The 22311-nt window shown below is 41.9% G+C and overlaps 1 protein-coding gene across 1 annotated transcript; it reads left to right on the top strand.

Annotated features, from left to right (window-relative positions):
* Positions 1 to 1278: 1278 nt before the first annotated feature.
* LOC120559285 (ectonucleoside triphosphate diphosphohydrolase 7-like) lies at positions 1279 to 21709 on the top strand. The gene is made up of 14 exons (XM_039800910.1): positions 1279 to 1462; positions 2489 to 2597; positions 4015 to 4194; positions 6250 to 6455; positions 8660 to 8810; positions 10041 to 10144; positions 10995 to 11054; positions 11164 to 11312; positions 12835 to 13001; positions 13539 to 13740; positions 15427 to 15546; positions 15668 to 15753; positions 20233 to 20394; positions 21404 to 21709. Exons 2-14 carry the CDS (start codon positions 2590 to 2592, stop codon positions 21618 to 21620), a joined length of 1812 nt encoding a protein of 603 aa, XP_039656844.1. The 5' UTR covers positions 1279 to 1462; positions 2489 to 2589; the 3' UTR covers positions 21621 to 21709.
* Positions 21710 to 22311: the final 602 nt, after the last annotated feature.

A 22311-nucleotide genomic window follows, 5' to 3' on the forward strand; every position in this document is an offset into this window, starting at 1 on the left:
GAGATTAAATATCGTGGCCATCATATTGTTAATGATTTATCAGATGTGGCGAGATGTATGCTCAGGCTATGTGCTTGCGCATAAATTTGGCATGTGTTCTGCTAATGTTAAGGTAGCTTTATTCAAAGCATTCTGTACAACACACACCATATACTGCCCACTTGTGGCGGTCTTACAGAAAAAAAAGAACATGCAGAGACTGAATGTAGCGTCTAATGATGGCATGGGACTGCTTCTAAAACAACCAAGATGGTGTAGTGCTAGTCAAGTGTTTGTTAGTGTTGGTGGGCCTACATGTTCTGCCTTAATAAGAAACCTTATTTATCGATACATGTGTAGAATGTCTGTCTCAATAAACAGAATTATACAAGCTTTAGCCCACAGTGATTTTTAGCTCTGTCAGGTATGCATCTAGACCAGGGGTGTCAAACTCAATGTCAAGTCTCAAGGGCCACACTGGAAATGACGATCACAATAAGGGCCAGACATGTTGAGTTTATTGACATGCTTTTATTGAACAAAAAAAGTAAATTAACTTTGTATCATTACATGTCTCAAATAGCTTTCTCCCATACAGTTTGGTCGACATAAAACCCTAAAAAAGTCAACAAAAAAGTTTCTTAGCCATCGTAGAATTTAGCAAGTTATGAAAAACAAACATTACCTTTTGAAAAGCAGCTGCCACCCAGTCGACTCACCACAACCTGTATCACAGCCTGAATATTAAAAAACTATCTGCTTCTGCGGGGAATTCTGAGTCTCACAGTCGGCAAATGTGTCAAATTTTGCACGGCAGTGTAAATACAGTATGAAAACCAGTTTCCTCATTTTTTTTGGTGTGGTGCACAACTAGTCCAGCCAAAATTTGATGTGAATCTAAATTGATATGCAGGCCGGATCAAATCATTTGCAAGGGGCCAGATTTGGCGCCTGGGCCTTGAGTTTGACACACGTGATCTAGACTGTGGAGACATTGGCGCTCCTGTTTGTATATTACAGGTGAAGGTTGTTGACCTTTTATTAATTTATATGAATTGTAATTGTAATTAACTGTATACAGTATGTATTGCTATGTTTGTATTGTCATTTTTGATGTATTATGGACCTTCCATTTGTGTCCTGAATAAAGTTATTATATTATATTACAATAAATGTTCAGTCAGTGAATATATTTTATAAACAAACAAGGAGTGGTTTTAAATGCACCCCTCATATTCCTACAGCACTTGAATGCAGCAGACGTTCAGCTCATGATACGTATTTGATGACGTAGCACCCGCGCCGACAGGAAGTCTGTTGGATGGTTTCGATCACTTCCTCTTCTTCGTCTCCTGTCTTAACGATCTCCGTAAAAGCAGAGTGAGAGAACAACATACTCCATCGCCGTTTCGGCTCGAATGAGCCACAACCTTCACTGTCACTGACGGACTGGGCTGTCATGGCGGAGGTCAGGAATATTTAGGTATGTTTATATCGAACAGTGATAGCATTGGGATACACTGTAACCAATTAACGTTAGCAGCAGTTCACGGAAACCTACCGTAACTGAACAGCTGCTAACTTCCACATTCATACACAGGTTTCAAAAGCAACCACAAGTGTAGCTAAGTTGGAAAACAAATTAAGTGGTGTGCTGTTTGTTATGTGAAACTGTTGTGTTTTTATGCAACACTTGTGTCTTATGTAACTGGGAAATAACGTTAAGCCTCCTTCTACCGGCCTGTATTTAAAAAAACAACGGGGGGAATACTGCATACACTGCGTTTTACGTGAATGTCACACAAATATCATAGGAGAATTAAAAAATAACATACCATCAGCCACTGTTCAATCTCGGCGCTACTGCACTATTTAGCTAGTATGTACCTCTATATTGATTTATTTTGTTATTTATGTCTCTTTTATACTATTTTATAGCAATATTATACCGCACCGTCAACACACTCGCACTTTAACCACACAGCTGTTCCTTTACCTTGTCATTTTTGTCTCCATATTTCTAATATATAGTTCTATTTTAGTTTTATAAACCTAGATATTTATCCTTATGGCTGTCCTTGTGCTGCTGTAACAACAAATAGTCCACACTGGGGCTCAATAAAGGCTAAACTTATCGTATCTGTACACCAAAAGAAGATAGAGGAATATACTACAAAGTGCATTATGGCCATTGTATATGGAGATTAGAGTTTAAATAATGATTTTATTTATTGAATTGAAATAATTACACAGCAATGTCACATCAATCACAAAACAACTTTTTTGAAAAGCTACAAATAAACAATAACTAGAATGAAGTAAAAACTCAGAATAGACACAACTTAAACAAGGACCATTCTTAAATATACACTGACTGTACAATGGCAGTTAGGACAGCAACTCATGATTAATCTGCCAATGGATTTCTTGAGTACCGGTAAAATCTGTTCATTGTTACGGTGTAGCACTGTTACTGTAAGCAATATCCTCTCCCTCTTCTCGCTTTCAGGCAGAAGAAAAAAAGTCCCAACTCTGGACAGGATCCTAATCAGACAGCAGGCACCATGAGGTGACGACGGTGACATCTTGTTTTTTTGCCGACCGGGACACATGGCAAGGTAATAAACTGATAACGCCATCTACGAGAGGGCCCTGTTGTTTGGTAATTCATGATGTCGCTTTTGTATCTAACAGTATGTGGCACGATTTTACTCCACTGAACTCCACAGTGTTTATTGTAGGGATGTAACGATTCACTTAAATATTTAATATGATTCATGATTTCCGGTTCACAAAACAAATTTCCTTACTTAAGTAGTCCTTACCTGTCAGGGCACGCCCTCATACTCTGCTTCTGACTGGCTAGTAGTCCATACCTAGGTACTGTCAGGGCACGCCCTCATACTCTGCTTCTGACTGGCTAGTAGTCCTTACCTAGCTACTGTCAGGGCACACCCTCATACTCTGCTTCTGACTGGCTAGTAGTCCTTACCTAGCTACTGTCAGGGCACGCCTCATACTCTGCTTCTGACTGGCTAGTAGTCCTTACCTAGCTACTGTCAGGGCACGCTCTCATACTCTGCTTCTGACTGGCTAGTAGTCCTTACCTAGCTACTGTCAGGGCATGCCCTCATACTCTGCTTCTGACTGGCTAGTAGTCCTTACCTAGCTACTGTCAGGGCACACCCTCATACTCTGCTTCTGACTGGCTAGTAGTCCTTACCTAGGTACTGTCAGGGCACGCTCTCATACTCTGCTTCTGACTGGCTAGTAGTCCTTACCTAGGTACTGTCAGGGCACGCTCTCATACTCTGCTTCTGACTGGCTAGTAGTCCTTACCTAGGTACTGTCAGGGCACGCTCTCATACTCTGCTTCTGACTGGCTAGTAGTCCTTACCTAGGTACTGTCAGGGCACGCTCTCATACTCTGCTTCTGACTGGTTAGTAGTCCTTACCTAGCTACTGTCAGGGCACGCTCTCATACTCTGCTTCTGACTGGCTAGTAGTCCTTACCTAGGTACTGCACATGTGCGACTCCCAACAAAGATGTAACCGCAGTGAGATGCCTCACTCTGTAGCTAAAACAGAGAGCTCAACACACAGGGTGAAAAGAGGAGCTGCAGCAATGTGCAGTACAACAAATATATGGTGTTTTTTGAAAATTAAACCTATTCTGGTACAACCTCTAAATACAAGTGTGAACCTGAAAATTAGCATAATAGGAGCACTTTAAATAAAAAAAAGAATTGTATCAAAAAATCACAATTAGATTTTTTTTAAACAAATCTTGCATCCAAACAACTAAATAAATAGAAAAAAAATCCCTTCAAATAAATAAACTAAGAACACCTTGTGACGTCTCAAGTTAAACAAGTGAAATCAAAGTAGATTACACCCTAAGCTGTTTAAAAATGGCATTGTGATTTACATTTTTGGTTGTAATCTTTACACATTTATTCAGATTTTTACCCGCTTTATGATGCATCGTTTCATCCCTAGTTTATTGTCGTTTTTGGTTGTGTTCTTCCTCCACAGGATCACCTTTTCCTGCCTGCCGGCCTCCTGGTACTGCAGTGTGTCCTTGCTGTCTCTAGGCTGTGCCCCCCGACAGAGACTGCTGCTGCTGCTCTTCATCACCTGCGCCCTCCTCCTCATGGGAACCTACCAGAGGCAGCTGTGGGGCCCACAGCGACGGCCCGGGTCCCGAGTCAACAAGTGAGTAGTAATAATAATAATAATAATAATAATACATTTTATTTATGGGCGCCTTTTTTTGATACTCAAGGACACTTTACATGAACAAATGGTAAAGAATGAAAACAGTTGCACAACAAAGACCACACCGAATTACAAAGCAATTAACAACAACACACAAATACTATAAAATTACACTGAGTATGCCTAAATTTGAAAAGGTAGTTTTTTTATATTTGTTCTTGTATTCTACCCTATTTATTACTTCTTGTATATTCTATATGTGTGCTGTGTGTCTGATATTTTGCTGCTGTAGCACTGACATTTTTCCAATTTGGGATCAGTAAAAATCTAAATCTAGACAGGATTTGAATGTGGGGAGAAGGTCAGTGTAGACAGAGTAGACACATTCACAAATAATCGGAGATGGAAAAATGTCGGAATGAGCTTGAGCGTTTTACAAAAAATGGGATGTTTAGAACTTGTCATGTTGGAGCTGGACAGAGAGGCAGTCTTGAGCCATTTCTGTAAAAAAACAACAACAACATACTTCTGGGATCCCTAGTAGACTCTCACCATCAACTAGGATCAACAGTTGTTCCACAGCTGGTCGATTTGAACAACAAAACAGATATTTAAACTGCAAGTTTCAATGTGCAGGATTTCGAAAACAAAGGCTATCTCTCTTAGAACAGTAGTTTACACAGGAGCATGAGGACAGTTAATGTTCTAATCTAACCACATTGTTACTGTTTTTTTACGAGGGGATTAAAAGAAAATGTCAGTGCATTTCATAATCAACAGCGAAAGCCATGATGGGAATAACTGAAACAAAGGAGGCGCTGGAATCCCTCAAAGAAAATATTGCTTCAACAATAACTCAACTTACAAGTTTAATTATTCAAGAAATATTCCTTGCTAATGAAATAAAAAATCGATATATAGTTCGCGCATGTCGTCCTAAGCTGTTTGAACTCTTTCCCTCTTTCGTGTGAACGTGGAAACATTTGTAGCTCGGCTGGAAAATTCTTGGTAAACAGAGCCAGCTGATTGCCAGCTCTGTGAGAACACTTATCTAATCGGTTTGTTGAAGCCAGACGGCTCAAAGTGACTGTGTGAGACTGACTGCAGGTGTTTTCTTTAGTAACCAAGGACAGCTAGAGATGCATAGGTGACCTGTATGTATGAGTCATAGGCACTGTATAGTTTGTGTCTTGGTATGTGTTTTTATACATTTAGTTTAGACATCCACAGTAGCGGAGTGGCAATCGGGAGAGTCGGGACTTTTCCCGGTAGGCCGGTAGTGTTTTCGAGGCTGCGAGGGCCGGTCTGGTAATAGTTATACATCGCAAGTTCTTAGCAACACCATCCGGCGGCCTGGCGTGCGGCCGCTGCCCGCTGGTCAAACTGTGCAGCCTCTGCTCAACATGTACGGCGGGCCGCAGCAGCTTCTTATTTCAATACAAACACAGGCTAATCAGAAAGCACGGAAGGAAGTGCAGGTCCCAACCATGTCTAGGATTTTCAGAAATATAGGGGGTGTGCGGCCCCTCCCCAAATGGCATAGGCCTGGTCGGCCTATGGCGTAAAGCCATCAAACACCTATTTTTTTTTTTTTTTTTAAATAAAATAAAAGTTTGTTTAGATCCTGTGAAACTGCCGTTTCGGTACTCCATTCAAAATTCCAAAATAAAAAGACGTATTAACAGGAAGTGGAAGGCAGGACTTTTAGGTTGTTTGTTTTGGTCAAATCCGTAGCTGTGTGTAGCCTACTGTCTTAAGCAACCAAAGCTAGAAGTACACATTGGGTTATAAAAACATTACACCTAATCAGTTTAAAACTGGGACCCTCCACTCGCCTTGTCTGGAACCTGTAAGGTAGGTCAGTGGCTTTCCTTTTCTCAGTTTGGCTGGCTGTGGCGTAAGTTAGCTTGGCAGTCAGTTCCAATGTGCTACTTGCGTTGGGCTAGCATGGATCGTGTTGCTGTGTGTTGTTCATTCATTCACCGAACCTCCCTCCCCCACACAGGAGTGTATTCTTCATATCTTAATGTTTCTGTGTTTGTTCTCCCCCAGGTACCTCTCCAGCGCAGAGTCCATGGAGGCCACCGACGTCCTCAACCCTGCTCTGAATTATGGGATCGTGGTGGACTGTGGCAGCAGTGGTTCTCGGGTCTTTGTGTACTACTGGCCCCCCCACAACGGGAACCCTCACACCCTGCTGGACGTCCGACAGATGAGGGGCCACGACCGCAAGCCAGTCGTCAAGAAGATCAAACCTGGTGAGGAAGCGGATGTAGTCTGTCACAGCAGTTGTTTTTTTTGTTAATTCTTTTTTTTTTTGGTCTTATGTCAGCATGCCTTTCTTCTTACCTGTGCTCTATATGCAACAATCAGGAATATTAGTGCTTTTTTGTCAAAGTACGATAGATTTTTACCATCTTAATGTAAAGAGTCTTGCACACAAGTAGAGCCCGACCGATAAAGGATTTTTAAGGCTGATATCGATACAAATATTTGGTGAGTTAAAAATCCGATATTCCAATATATATTTTAAAAAAAGAACGCGTAACAAAACATAAACAGATTTCCCTAACCTTAGTTATTTGTAGTTATTTATGAGTCCTCACTAAAATAATAATATAATGCATTTTAAAAATAAACTTGTTGGTTTTATTGTCACAACAGAACATCAAAATATATTAAAGTTCTGATAAATAAAATGTTTAAAAATACAAACTTAAGATATGAAACTTAAACGGTTAAACGTGAGTGTTGCCAACAGGGACGTTGTAGAGTGAACAAACTATGCAACGCTAAACATGGTTGAAGGGTGTTTCGTCCGTTTTTAATGTAATATTTCAAATATTCATTTATCGGCCATTATAAATGCCGATAACGATAGTTTGGAAAATGCCTAATATCGGCCGATAAAATCAGTCGGGCTCTACACACAAGCAAACCAGTACCAGGCAGACAAAGCTTGGCTTGGACTGAAATCTGAGTATTCATGCGTGAATGTTTCTACAGTCCTCCTTGGGCAACTGTAGTTCCTTTGTGCCTTGCACACTCATTCTTTCCAGGGCATTCTGGGAAAGAAAATGGAACCGTTTTTGACCAAGAATCAGCTGAGCCAAAAGCAGCAACCTCTCAGTCGCTCTATATTTCCATGTCAGTATTTTTATTCGTTGAGCCAAGAAGATTGTCAGGATTAGTGTTTCTGGTGACGCTTCCTTGTGAAGTAATTAGTCACTCCAGCAGAAAGGGCCTTTCAGGCCCCGTGACTTGGTTTTTATCTCAGTCCCAGCAGACAGATAAGATCCAGTGGGTTTGTTCCAGGAGCAGTTAAAAGGCCACGTGGCACGTTGAACCCTGGGACAGAATGTAACAACCGAGTAACTAACCATGTGGCCTGCTCAATTATTTATTGAAAAATGTATTGAAAAAAATTTCTGGTACAGGATATAAAATCCTCTATTCCAGACTCAAGCAACACAAAACAAATGTTATGTGTGTGTGTGTATATATATATATATATATATATATATATATATATATATATATATATATATATATATATATATATATATATATTAACCAGCGCATTCATTTCATGGTTGAAATGTTCTAAAAAAAAAAAAACCATTTCATTAATAAGTTACATAAGTTACTGACAAAGGCAAAATGCATCCAACCTATTCTTAAAAGAATTAATTGAAGGGGAACGCACAACTTCTTCTGGAAGCTCGTCCAATGATTTTACTGCACGGATAAAATATAAGATATTATTATCCCAATCAGTCAGATATTGCAATCAGGATTATTGGTTTTGGGAAATTGAAGAATCTACATTGTTTTTGATTATTTATTCATACATTTGTCATTTTATTTGAACTAGAAGCCAACAGATACATTTGGCCTGGCCGAGCTTATAGTATTGGCCAATATATATTTAATAACAGATGTTTGTGAGTCGACATATATGTCCTTAACAAAAGAAAATACGTGTGGGGATTTGTAATTAGTAGGGCTGCAACTATCATTCATTTTTGTCATTGTCGAGTATTTAATAATAATTAATAGTTGACCATTATCAATAAATCTTTGCAGCTATGATAATTAGTGTTCTAAATGTGTCTGCATAATTAGTAGGGCTGGGCGATATGGAGGAAATCAAATATCACGATTTTTTTGACCAAATACCTCTATCGATACCGCAATGATATTGTAGCGTTGACTATTGGTGCTTTCACAAAATATTTACACCATGAGATTTTACGATAAATAATCATTAGTAATGTGGATATAATGGCAAATAGCTAGAACAGTCTGGAGAGTTCAGGAAATGACATCACTTTACTGTAATGCAGCCTTTAAAACCAGGAAAAGACAACACTTATGCCATATAACAGTATCACGATATCTTGTTCTTAGCTTGTGCTAAAATGTGTGTGTTTTATTTTTATTTTTTTTCTGTCTCTCTCAGGTATCTCCACCCTGGCGAACACGCCCACGCAGGCCAGCGACTACCTCCACCCTCTCCTCAGCTTCGCCGCGGCTCACGTCCCAAAGACCAAACACAAAGAGACGCCGCTCTACATCCTCTGTACTGCTGGCATGCGGCTGCTGCCGGAGAGGTAGACACGACCGCATCATTACTCTGTGGTCACACTTGAAATTCCAATATGATTTTTCAAATCATAGTACTTTATATTAGGGATGCACCGAGTCCAGATTTTTGAGGTTCGGCTGAATACCGAATCCACTGGTTAAGAATCTGCCGAATCCGAAACCGAATACCTAATCCTACTCCCAGTTTTTAGCTGTGACTGTCCTTCCTTTGCCGTACCTGAAGTTGCTGCATTCTGGCTGCTGTCTGGAGATTACTTCATGCACAACTCGTATTCTTTCAGATGTTTCATACGTAAATGTCTTAACAGCGGCCACGTTGTGTATAGTTTAGGGTCCTCGCCACCATGAGACAAATCGCCGTTGCAAATTGAACATGCAGCTGGACTTGAATGGCCTTCTTTTGGCTGGAAGTACTGCCAAATAACACTTTTTCTGCTCAAGAGTTCCATTTTCACTTCCTCACAGCCTGCTGCATTGAACGCTCCACCTACGTAAACACCTTCCCGTAATCAACGGCGGCGTCATTACGTCGACCAGCCTAGCGCGCGTAGTGCAAGCGTAGGGTTCGGTTTGGTGGAAAAAAATTCTAAGGTTCAGCAGAAACCCTCCCCACACTTATATTTTGAGAGTTTAGTATACGTACTAAATAATTAATCTAATTTAGCGAAATGCGAGTAGCAGCAGTCCTACTGTAAATCCTCCCTTCATGAAGGTTGTAATATTCAGGTTATGTTGAAACAGTTTTCACACTTCACATTGTTTTTTTGTTTTCCCTTATCATAGAAAAAAAACATTTTATAATCCCACCATAAATGATTTATATAACGAGAGAGAAAAAAAAAAAAAAAAAAAAAAAAAAAAAAAAAAAAAAAAAAAAAAAAAAAAAAAAAAAAAAAAAAAAAAAAAAAAAAAAAAAAAAAAAAAAAAAAAAAAAAAAAAAAAAAAAAAAAAAAAAAAAAAAAAAAAAGATTATTATAACAAATAAAAAAAAAAAAAAATTTATCTGGCAACTTCATGTTGTCTAATTTTCTTGTCCTTGTACATTTTCTTACACTGAAAAGATATATTACCCTTGAAATCATTATCCAAGGAGCTCCACAGTTTGACACCACATACTGAAATACACATTTGATTGAAAGTTTTCCGTGCATACCCGAAATGTCCTTCTATGATTCTCATTTGCCGAACGTTTCAGACGTGTATCTATGTTATGTTTCTGGTTCCTCTGTATGCAGCCAGCAGGCGGACATCTTGGAGGACCTGGTCACTGATGTCCCTTTGGAGTTTGACTTCCTGTTTTCCCGATCCCATGCCGAGGTCATCTCTGGGAAACAAGAAGGTGTGATGCTTGCTTACTATGATGCTCTAACCTGCTGGTGCTGGTTTGGGTATATATTAACTGAATTGAGAGGGTGTAACACTCGCCACTTGCAGGAATTATCCTTAAGGCCTCCTGCACACTGTGAGCGTGGCGTTTCTGTTGCGTGTCAGTCGCGTGGCGCCTGCGTGGTGTTTCCTACGTCTTTGCACACCAGAAACGTGTCTGACGCGGCGCAGCTGCTGCTAGCCTTGTCTGTACACATGTATGTTTCCCATTGATAAACTGCACTCAAGCAGTATACTTCATGTTAAACATAAATATATACTGATTTGATTACAGCAAAGACAACGTCTGCAGTATTGACGGCAAAATAGGCTACACAATATTTTGTTCTGCATTGACAGGTGCAATATTTAAAAATTGATAATTTCTTATTATCTTCTTAAATTACATTTATATCTGCATTTATGTCAAAACCTAGAGGCTTTCAAACCTCAAAATGTCATTTATCAAATGTATTTGGGTCAAAATGACATATAAACATCTTTTCCTATTCTATTTTGCCTGGAAACGCTTCCAACACGCTTGCGTGTCGCGTGAAAAATAGGCGTCGGTCCTATTTCTAGCATGCACGCGTCTCGAGCTGCGCCCGAGACGTGCGTGTCACACAGGCAGTGTGAAAGCTCTAACCTGTTACCATGGGAGCCGAAATAAAAAAAGGACACGCCACGCAGCTGACACGCTCACGCGACACAGCCAGTGTGCAGGAGCCCTCACTTCTGTAATTTCTAACTGCTTCCCTCTGTTTTTGTGTTCCCCTCTCATCCTGTTTGTGGTGACGTGTTCCCGTCGCCTCTCAACCCCGAAGGAGTGTACGCGTGGATTGGCATTAATTTTGTGTTGGGCCGCTTTGAGCACGCCGATGACGGTGAGTGTGAATGTGTAAACAGGACGTACTGTATCTCAAACTGACCCTAATTACTCTTTTACGAGAAACAAAGAACATAATAACATCCGAGTTCTTTCACGTTTCTCAGAGGACGCCACAGTGGAGGTGACGACGGGGTCTCAGAACCAGCAGCCAATCAGCAGGCGGCGCACAGTGGGCATCATGGATATGGGCGGAGCTTCGCTGCAGATCGCCTATGAGGTGCCCAGCGCCATCACCTTCAGTTCACCACAACAAGTAAGGAAGTGACGTGAGACCATGTGTTCCTGGAGAAGGAACAGTGTGAACTCCCTGTTATCGACAATACGTTTATTTTCATTCTCGACTCATCTGATGATTATTTTCTAGATTAATCATTTAGTCTATGGGGGGGGGGGGGATGTTAATGGCCATCTCAATATCCCAAAGTTGTTTTTGCACGACAAACCGTCCAAACCCCCAAAATATTCAGTTTACACTGTACATTTTACAGTCGTGTAAGCATCAAAGTCTCGCATTGGAGTGCCTTGGAGTTGGAATAGGGCTGCTCAATTATAAAAAAAAAAATCATAATCACTGTCGGTACACGATCCGTGCTGCCTGCACGATCCGTTCTGCGCATGCGCGGATGATAATCCTGTTTTACCGAGGATACGACACTGCACGATCTGTTCCACGCTAGCCTCCACCGGGAGAGGCTAACGTTAGTTTAGCTAACAGCTAATTCGGCTAACCGCTCACTGACAGCTAGATTCAGTCTAAAATAACGTTAAGTCAAACTTAATGGGAAAAGCAGGTTACAGCTAAATTAAGACTTTACAGTAATAACAATAAAGACAAGTATTGAGTGATTGTATTTTAAATGAGCACAAGTAAAGTCTCAGCTGGCGGTTAGACGAATTAGCTGTTAGCTAAACTAACGTTTGCTTGCCTGTGGAGGCTAACGTCAGACCGCTACAATCAGCTAGCGGTTAGCCGAATTAGCTGTTAGCCGAATTAGCTGTTAGCTAAACTAACTTATCTTGCTTGCGGAGGCTAACGGGAGACCGCTACAATCAGCTAGCGGTTAGCCGAATTAGCTGTTAGCTAATTAGCTGTTAGCTAAACTAACGTATCTTGCTTGCGGAGGCTAACGGGAGACCGCTACAATCAGCTAGCGGTTGCCGAATTAGCTGTTAGCTAATTAGCTGTTAGCGGATCTTTTCCGGAAGCGTGGAAAAGATCGCAAAGTGTCGTAAATCCTCGTACAACAGCGCATGCGCGAACATCTTGCACATGCGCAGAACGGATCGTGCAGGCAGCACGGATCATTTACCGACAATCACAATTATTTTAGTCAATATTGAAATCGTGATTATTTAACACGGTTACTCATTGACTTTTGGAAAGATGTTGCATTTATTGAACTTAAAAGAAAACATGTTGAACTGTGAAATTTCCCTTAATAATTTCCCTACAGAACACAAGCAAAAATAAGAGTTTACTTGCAAAACGTAATGTGCAAAATAACAGTTTTTTCACGATTACATTGTTTTTGTGATCGTCAGGAGCCAAAATCACAATTAAAATTTGATCACCTGGAACCTTCTTTGGAAGCCCTATCTTGGAACCTTCAAATATTCAGCATTTTTTTTGCTTGAAAGATTACTTAAATGATGAACCAGCCCTCAAAATAGTTGCAAATGAATGGACTAATTGTACCAGCTCTGTCACAGACATGTATTATCCTTGTTTGCGTGGAGACAGGTCTGCAGCCATGTCATCTCTCTCTCTCTTTCAGGAGGAGGCCAGTAAGAGTGTTCTCGCGGAGTTTAATCTGGGCTGCGATGTCGAGCACACACAGCACGTTTACCGAGTCTACGTCACCACGTTCCTCGGCTTCGGAGGAAACATGGCCAGGCAGCGCTACGAGGACCGTCTCGTCAACGACACGCTGGCCAAGAACAGGTTCAGAGTCACACCGAACACACTCGCTGCGTGTTATTCTTCGGGCCACTATGCATGCCCGTTACACGTTATAGCTGCTTCCATCTCTCTCTAATGCCAACCGCTGTCGTATTAGTGTTATTCAAAATCTAAACCTCATTTTATATCTCACAACCTGTCAGGCTTTGATGAAACGTGTACAAATGTTTCAATTTTTCCATCGACACCTGTCAAAACCTTGTTTTCGCTGTTAAAACAGCACCCTCTTTCTGCTTTGTGCCAAAAAGCACAATGCATATTTTCTGTAAGAATCCACCAGGTGGTACATGATGTAAAATATACCAACCGGTCAGTACTGTCAGTCTGTTGTTTATGGTAATTATTCAAATTAATATGGGAAATGACTCTTGTAAAGATGCTATTACTAATTAAGTCCATAGAAGTTATTTTTATTGCCATCTCTTTTGATGGTTATTATCTAAAATGAGGCCACAGATTGAACCTAAGCGATCTTCCTTACTAGTGTTTTTTTTTTCCTTCATGTTCCTGTTTGTCCAGGTTTCTAACCACTCAGACGGGCCTGAGTGAGGACAAACCGTACCTGGACCCCTGTCTGCCGGTCAGCCTGTCCGAGACGGTTTCCAGGGACAACCACACGCTGTACCTGCGGGGTCAGGGCGACTGGACTCAGTGTCAAGAGGCCGTGCGACCCTTCCTGGGACTCCACAACGGCACCATGTCACCAGGGGGCGTCTACCAGGTACCAACCTCCACATCAATACTGAGACTTTATCATAGATGAAGAACAAACAAAGAAACTTAAAATAAGTGGCTATTGTTAGCATAGTCTCGCATTACCAGACTTATCTCCACAGCGCTGTAGAGTAAGGTCTGGCCCACCACATATACATTCTGGGATAGGAGAAAAAAACACTCTCAATTGATTGCATTTCTTTAAACCAATCACTCGGGGTGTGACCAGACATTCAGCTCACGAGACAAGACAGGACACGAGAATGGCTTCACGAGACGAGACAAGATTTTAGACCTATTTTAAAGGTCCTATGACATGGTGCTCTTTGGATGCTTTTATATAGGCCTTAGTGGTCCCCTAATACTGTATCTGAAGTCTCTTTTATATAGGCCTTAGTGGTCCCCTAATACTGTATCTGAAGTCTCTTTTATATAGGCCTTAGTGGTCCCCTAATACTGTATCTGAAGTCTCTTTTATATAGGCCTTAGTGGTCCCCTAATACTGTATCTGAAGTCTCTTTTATATAGGCCTTAGTGGTCCCCTAATACTGTATCTGAAGTCTCTTTTATATAGACCTTAGTGGTCCCCTAATACTGTATCTGAAGTCTCTTTTATATAGACCTTAGTGGTCCCCTAATACTGTATCTGAAGTCTCTTTTATATAGGCCTTAGTGGTCCCCTAATACTGTATCTGAAGTCTCTTTTATATAGACCTTAGTGGTCCCCTAATACTGTATCTGAAGTCTCTTTTATATAGACCTTAGTGGTCCCCTAATACTGTATCTGAAGTCTCTTTTATATAGACCTTAGTGGTCCCCTAATACTGTATCTGAAGTCTCTTTTATATAGGCCTTAGTGGTCCCCTAATACTGTATCTGAAGTCTCTTTTATATAGGCCTTAGTGTCCCCCTAATACTGTATCTGAAGTCTCTTTTATATAGACCTTAGTGGTCCCCTAATACTGTATCTGAAGTCTCTTTTATATAGGCCTTAGTGGTGCCCTAATACTGTATCTGAAGTCTCTTTTATATAGACCTTAGTGGTCCCCTAATACTGTATCTGAAGTCTCTTTCCCGAAATTCAGCCTTGGTGCAGAATTACAGCCACTAGAGCCAGTCCCACAATGAGCTTTACTTAGGATGTGCCATTTCTGTGTCTGTAGCTATTGAGGAGGAGAGAGGGGGGGCAAGGTGGAGGGTGGGGGTGTGGCTTTGACCAACTGCCATGCTTTGCTTGTTTTCAAGCCATGATGTCTCTCTCTTTCTCATGGGTGGGCCAAATTCTCTGGGCAGGTAAATCAGAGAGGTAACCGGGTAAAAAGGGGAGGTAACCTTGCTCCTTATGACCTCATAAAAGGTGCATTAAAGCATATTTGGATATGCTTTAATGCACCAATTTACTGTGGAAATACCTTTTATTTAGCCTATGCGAAGAAAAAGAACACAGATGACAATTCAAAATATATCAAAAATAATAATGTAAAGTATGTTGTTGCGTGTCATTGGGCATATGGAAATCCTGGAGCTTTCTTAGTGGGTATACTTCCTATACCTGCATATCACGTAGACTACACCTCTGTTTGGGAACACATATTGAAGTCACAGCTCAGTGGACAGCCTGGATTTGAGTCTTCACTAAGCACAAATGGCAAAAAAATTACTTTTAGTTCCATGTTGTTGTTTTTTTCTCCAGGCTCCCATCAACTTCAGCAACAGCGAGTTCTACGGCTTCTCCGAGTTTTTTTACTGTACGGAGGACGTGCTGAGGCTGGGAGGACAGTACGACAGTCAGAAGTACTCCAGGGCTGCCATGGTAACCACACACAGGACCACGGCGTCTTTGCATGACGAACTCTGCTGAAGAATAGGATTTTCCTCTCATGTTGTTGTTGTTTGTAGAAGTTTACTGGCTGTTTGTTTGGGGTTCTCTGCAGGACTACTGCGCCACCAGGTGGCCGATACTGAAACAGCGCCTGGACAACAAGCTGTTCTCTCAGCAGGCCGACATCAGCAGACTCAAGTAGGTTCACCTCTCTTCTCCAGCCGTCTTCATCCTGATCCAGAGCCTCAGTCTTCATTCGTACAGTGACGTATGAATATAGCACACCTTCCTTTTTGTGTTTTCTGTTTGACTTCCTGTTCTTTTCTCTCTCCGTTCTGCCGTGGTGGTTGTCGCCGGTCACGCTAGCTACCGAGTTCCTCAACTGTTTATTTCCCAGCAAAACATTAGGGCCGTCCTCGTCCTTGACTAAAGAAATTCTTAGTCGACTAACGCTCGTACAATTTTGTACACTAATCGATTTTACTAAAACTGAGTCTCTCCACAAAGAATCGTGCGAAAGCACCGCTTTAAATCTCATGTTTAGCAGAGACGTGCTGATAAGTTTCTTGAAAGTAAATTATTCAGCATGAAAAAAGTCTAAAACATGACCGATCGACTAAAGAAATCTTAGTCGACCAAGGCCAAAATGACCGATTTAGTTGATTAATCCAGTGCTACAAAACAAACACACACACACAAACGAGACAAGACAGGACACGAGAATGGCTTCACGAGACGAGACAAGATTTTAGACCTATTTTAAAGGTCCTATGACATGGTGCTCTTTGGATGCTTTTATATAGGCCTTAGTGGTCCCCTAATACTGTATCTGAAGTCTCTTTTATATAGGCCTTAGTGGTCCCCTAATACTGTATCTGAAGTCTCTTTTATATAGGCCTTAGTGGTCCCCTAATACTGTATCTGAAGTCTCTTTTATATAGACCTTAGTGGTCTCCTAATACTGTATCTGAAGTCTCTTTTATATAGACCTTAGTGGTCCACTAATACTGTATCTGAAGTCTCTTTTATATAGACCTTAGTGGTCCCCTAATACTGTATCTGAAGTCTCTTTTATATAGACCTTAGTGGTCTCCTAATACTGTATCTGAAGTCTCTTTTATATAGACCTTAGTGGTCTCCTAATACTGTATCTGAAGTCTCTTTTATATAGACCTTAGTGGTCCCCTAATACTGTATCTGAAGTCTCTTTTATATAGACCTTAGTGGTCCCCTAATACTGTATCTGAAGTCTCTTTTATATAGACCTTAGTGGTCCCCTAATACTGTATCTGAAGTCTCTTTTATATAAAACATGACCGATCGACTAAAGAAATCTTAGTCGACCAAGGCCAAAATGACCGATTTAGTTGATTAATCCAGTGCTACAAAACACACACACACACACACACACACACACAAACATGCACTTGTACAATTTTGTAATCGCATAACCATAGAGCCACTTGGGGGCAAAGCAAATAAGCTGTAAACACAACATCGGAATATTATGCCCTTGCAGTTGTGTACAAGTTGTGGCAAACGTTTAAGCGAACCGGTAAGTATTTACAGATGCAGCAGACACAGAGCAACATCAGTATTCATCTGGAGTGATGCTTCCAGCCACCAGATGAATCTAAGTTCAATATTTATCACTTTTGTTTTTTTCCATGAAAGAGCTACCAGATACTATATAGAACAAAATGTACAGGCTTTCATTAACTTGATATAGAATAGGTTTAAGTATTGTTCTGTTCGGTCATATTTTATTAGTCTTTCCTCCTATTAGGAGGACATGCACATTTTCTTTTTTGAAAAGCCCTGCGAGTGTTAGTATATATTCCCATTATCTTTCAATGGTTGCAGCAATTTACAGATTTCTTTCTTTATTTTATTTTTTAGGTGTAAAGCATGTAAATTAGTCCCAAACGTGCCCATTCATATTTAGCAGGCTGCAGATTGTCCACAAGGAGGTGCTGTTAGTTCTACACCTGCTCCACCAACAGGAAAGAAGAGCTTTGGACCTGCACATGTGGACATGTCAACATGACATGACTCAAAGAAAGCTTTTTTTTTTTTTTTTCTTTCTTTCAATATAGCTGCTGTTCTTGTGTATTCGTGTGATGAGCAAAAAAGAAAAATACAGGTACTAAAAATGGACATCATCGTTTCCCTCAAACCTCCGGTGGCTGTGAAAAAATATATTTTAGCTAACGGCTGAAAACCACCAAGGGATTTGATGATTTTTGTGAAGGAATTAGTCGGGGCTCTACAGTCAGCTTTGGCAGGGACTTTGATTTTTTTTTTTTTGAACAGTTAACACTTTGAGGCTTGACAGCTGAGCCTCAGTGTTAATTCTCTGTAGAAATCGTCCCAGCCAACTGTTCTACCAACCAACACCAGAGCTCTAGATGTAACATATCAGTAACACCCAGGTTTATAGCTCAAAAATGTAGCGCCAAAGACAGAACGGAGTCGACCTGCATGAATCGTTGGCTTTGAACTTCCCTGTTCAAAGTAACCAGGTCACGTTTCACACCTAGCAGAGCAAACGCTGCACCGTTCCCAGTACTCCTCAGAAATGTGCTCCAGTTAATATTTCTTTCTTTCTTTTTTTTTTTTGCAGGTTTAAAATGCCAAACATAAAGCCACCAAAAACACCCAAAAAGTACAAATTTGCAGCTGTTAACACTCAGGGTGTTTTCACACCTGCCTTGTTTAGTTCAAGTCTCGGCGAGCGGAGCAGACTCAAGAAAGAATGTCTGAAAAAAAAAAGAACATTTTAATGAATACTTTGAGCACTAGTCCAGAACATGGGACCTTCTTCCTGTATTTACTTTCTTGCTCCCCTTGCACATCTGACCTATAAGGAGAGTGAATGCTTGTGCGTGGGTTTGTAGTGACGCATTTTGGTCTGTTTGGATTTGTCTCCAAGTGAAACGAAACTGAACCGGGGGGGGACGATGCTCCAAGTTTACAAACTCATCAACTCAGTCGGACCAGATTAAAAACACTGTACATGTGAAAACGCCTTTGAGGCCCTGTTTTAACGATCTAAGTGCACGGCGTGCGTTTAGGGCGTGTCCAAATCCACTTTTGCTCGTTTGACGGCGGGAAAAAAAAGGGGTCCGTGCACCGGGCGCGTGGTTCAAAGGGGTTGTACTTAATGTCTTCATTAATCAGAGGTGTGTTTTGGGCGTAACCTGCAATCAACCAATCAGAGCGTCATCTCTCATTCCCTTTAAAAGCCAGGCGCGTTTGGACCTCGGCGCATTGCTATTATGATGGAGGATTTGCACCGTAATATTTTTATTTGTAATCTTTTGCATGTGTGTGTGCTGCTTCGCTTGTGTGTGTGTGTGTGTGTGTAACGAGCATTGTGTGCACGCTGTGCATGAGCGTAGGCGCATTTTACTAATTTTCTGTTAAAATAACAATGAAATGCTGCGTTATTGACTTAAGACCTGGTTTTTGTTGGTCAATGGCGCGATCCTTTCCCGCTGCCTCAAGACGGCAATACGCCCAGAACGCACCTGAACACACCTCCCCGCAAGACCAGGCCGCCCATGGGCGCACCGATGGGCGCAGGTGCATTTGCTATTTAAACGACGCGGGCGCTGGACGGGAAACTGACAACTGCGTCAGTCTGAAAGTGATGGTTCGGAGTAATTCACCCTAGGGTCCTTTGCACCATGACCTCGAGCCAAACACCCCCCCAGAAGCTTTTTTCACCTGGGACGAACATTGGGAGAGTTAGCTAGAGTAGCGTTATCAGCTGAATAGCTTAGCGCAGGGGCTAATGGACCCACGTTTGTATCTTGTAAGTTACCCCACTAATAATGATACCAAACGTCTACAAGTAGTACAAATAGGTTATGCTCTCATAAAACGATGGATTGGAAAGTTTGCAAACACTTGCCTGCTCTCTTCTGCTCTCTGCTGCTGCTACCTGCAGTTAGACGAGTGCTTAGGGCCGTCTACAAATTACTACACCGAAAAGAGATACAACAAAAATATTTATTAATTTAATGATTAAATAAGGTAATGTCTCCAAACTTACCTCAATTATTACTTGTCTCCTGCTAGTTATACTACAGCACTTACTTAAAAAAAAAAGTTAAATTAATAAATATTTTTGTTGCATCTCTTTTCGGTGTTGTAATTTGTAAAACTTTCCAATCCATCGTTTTATGAGAGCATAACCTATTTGTACTACTTGTAGATGTTTGGTATAATTTCGGGAATTATTAGTGGGGTAATTTACGAGATACAAACGTGGGTCCATTAGCCCCTGCGCTAAGCTATTCAGCTGATAACGCTACTCTAGCTAACTCTCCCAATGTTAGACCAAGGTGAAAAGCTTCTTGGGGGTGTTTGGCTCTACAGTCATGTTGCAAAGGACCCTAGGTGAATTGAATTACTCGAACCATCACTTTAAACTAGCAAAGACGCTTGCGTCGGGCTTTGCGCTGCGCTTTGCGCCGCGCCCGGTGCAAAGATAGGGCCCAAAAATGGCAGAAGCGGTGTCTTTTCTTGCCCGTAGCTGGGGCAGGTTGGACCGTAACTGCAGGTCTGAGACTGCTGAGGTGCAGACCACCGGCTGATCTTCCCTGTCCCTTTGCAGACCTCTACAGCATAAAGACCCGTTCATTTCTCCCCCCTCCTCTCTTGTTTACCCAGGTATCAGTGCTTCAAGTCGGCCTGGATGTACGAGGTGTTGCACTCCGGCTTCCGTTTCCCCACCGAGTACCTGAGTCTGAAAACAGCCCAGCTGGTCTACGACAAGGAGGTCCAGTGGACTCTGGGAGCCATCCTGTTCAAAACCCGCTTCCTGCCTCTCAGGTACCTCCATCATCACAACACACAAATGCATACATATCAGTTACCCCCCCCCAAGATAGTCACACTATGACAGTTGTCACAATGCATTGATGCAATGATTTCATCTCAACACCCCTACTACTTACTGTACTTTAAATAATGCTAGCCGCTAGCAGTCAAATGAAGAGCAGGACTTTCCTGTAGAGATGCACCGATTACAACTTTCTAGGCCGATTCCGATTTTCTTTGAGTTAGGCCAGCCGATACCGATTTTAGCCGATTCCCATTTCATTTTTTCAAACCACTTCACAGCACACGCAAATATTTACTTTCTATCTTTTCTTTAATAGAACATTTTGCACAGGACATAGAAAAAGTTTTGAACAGATAATAATAATTACTCTAAAGTGCAATGTTAGAACCATTTTCCTTCTTTTCCCATCCAATATCCAATAAAAAAAAAATTGATTTTGGTTTTTGGTGTCGTCCCTCCACGCCCTAGTTTCTCCCTTGCAGGTGTTGCATATTGCAAACTTGTTATCTTCTGCACACGCGCTGAAGAATTTCCAAACAGCTGACATGTCGCAGGTTAATTCCTTGAGAACTGTAACTCGTATAACTTATGTTGTCAGTTAATTGGCCGGCATGAAATCGCCATACGTCAGGCTGACCTGCCGGTCGCCGGTCATGGCCGAGCAGGCGAAAACCGGCCAGTTCCGGTCACCGGCCGGTCTATCGGTGCATCTCTACTCTCCTGAACAGGATCATTATCTCTTACGTAGATTTCTAAACAGCACTAACGAACTTCAACCCATGCAGGTTGGTGGAGGCTAACGTTTAGCTGTTTAACAGCACAGGAAATACACCCACTGTATGTGGAAGATTTAGTTTTTATTTTTTATGTTAAAGGACACATACAGAATGCTGTTCCTGCTGTTGTGTTCATCGGTGTTGTTGTGCTAATTTGTATCGAACACGTGTCAGCGTTTCTGTTCATGCCGTCTGCTGCCCCCCCCCCTGTCGTCCCCAGGGACCTGCAGCAGGAAACGCTGCGGCAGAGCCACCCCAGCTGGCTGCGCTCCTCCTTTGTCTACAACCACCACCTGTTCTCGCTCTGCATCCTGGTGGTGGTGCTGGCCATCCTGCTCTACATCCTGCGCCTGCGGAGGATCCACCAGCGCGAGCAGCGCCAGGCCGAGGCCCTCAACCTCCTCTGGGTCGAAGAGGGAGAGGCTCTCCTCCCCTGAGAAACCTCCCCCCCGTTTGGCATCGGAGGCTCCAGACTTGCCTGACCCTGCTGGCTCCCGTGTCCTCCACGACCACGATACTAAAAACGCTACACAACGGGAGTACGGGGAGGACAGGAAAAGAAAACCTGGGACGCTACCCAAACAGCCGAGGGTGTGACTCGGCTGATGAGGATATACGGGCCAAAGATTTGACCGTACAGAGACCGTTTAATGAGCCCGGGGAATCAAACTCCGCTCCGTATATTCTTTTTGATCACCCAGCTTTAAACACAGAGCCCATCTCCGACTGGAAAGATGTCTCATCGTGTTCACTTTCATCTCTGGGAGAAAAGAACCAACTCGGCACAACAGGAATCGAACAACCATCATTCGTTTGCTACCTATTTCTCCCCCAAAATCCGAAGCCATGTTGTCTGTGTCACGTGCTCAGCTTAGTTGGACGGCAGCCTGCACAGCTGAGTGGCTTGATGAATGTCTTAACTGCTGAGCGAGAAGAAGAGAGGCGCTAGTGTCCCCAGGCCGAGCCAATATATCCTCGGAATATGGATTTGTTGAGGACTTTGAAGACCATTCAACATCCATTTGGCCCTCCTATTTTTCTTCCAATTAACTTTTTTGAGGCTAGTTGCCTGCCAAAGTTTGTATAATTTACTAAACATATTGCATCTTCACGTTTGGCACTAGGGCC

Source organism: Perca fluviatilis, chromosome 1 (assembly GCF_010015445.1).
Source record: "Perca fluviatilis chromosome 1, GENO_Pfluv_1.0, whole genome shotgun sequence".
In the NCBI taxonomy this organism is placed as follows: Eukaryota; Metazoa; Chordata; class Actinopteri; order Perciformes; family Percidae; genus Perca; species Perca fluviatilis.

What these genes read in the sequence shown, in the direction of transcription:
- LOC120559285 (XM_039800910.1), top strand. An exon ending in CTTTGAGCACGCCGATGACG is followed by an intron (nt 11,055 to 11,163) that starts GTGAGTGTGAAT and finishes CACGTTTCTCAG; the next exon opens with AGGACGCCACAGTGGAGGTG. An exon ending in GCCGACATCAGCAGACTCAA is followed by an intron (nt 15,754 to 20,232) that starts GTAGGTTCACCT and finishes TTGTTTACCCAG; the next exon opens with GTATCAGTGCTTCAAGTCGG.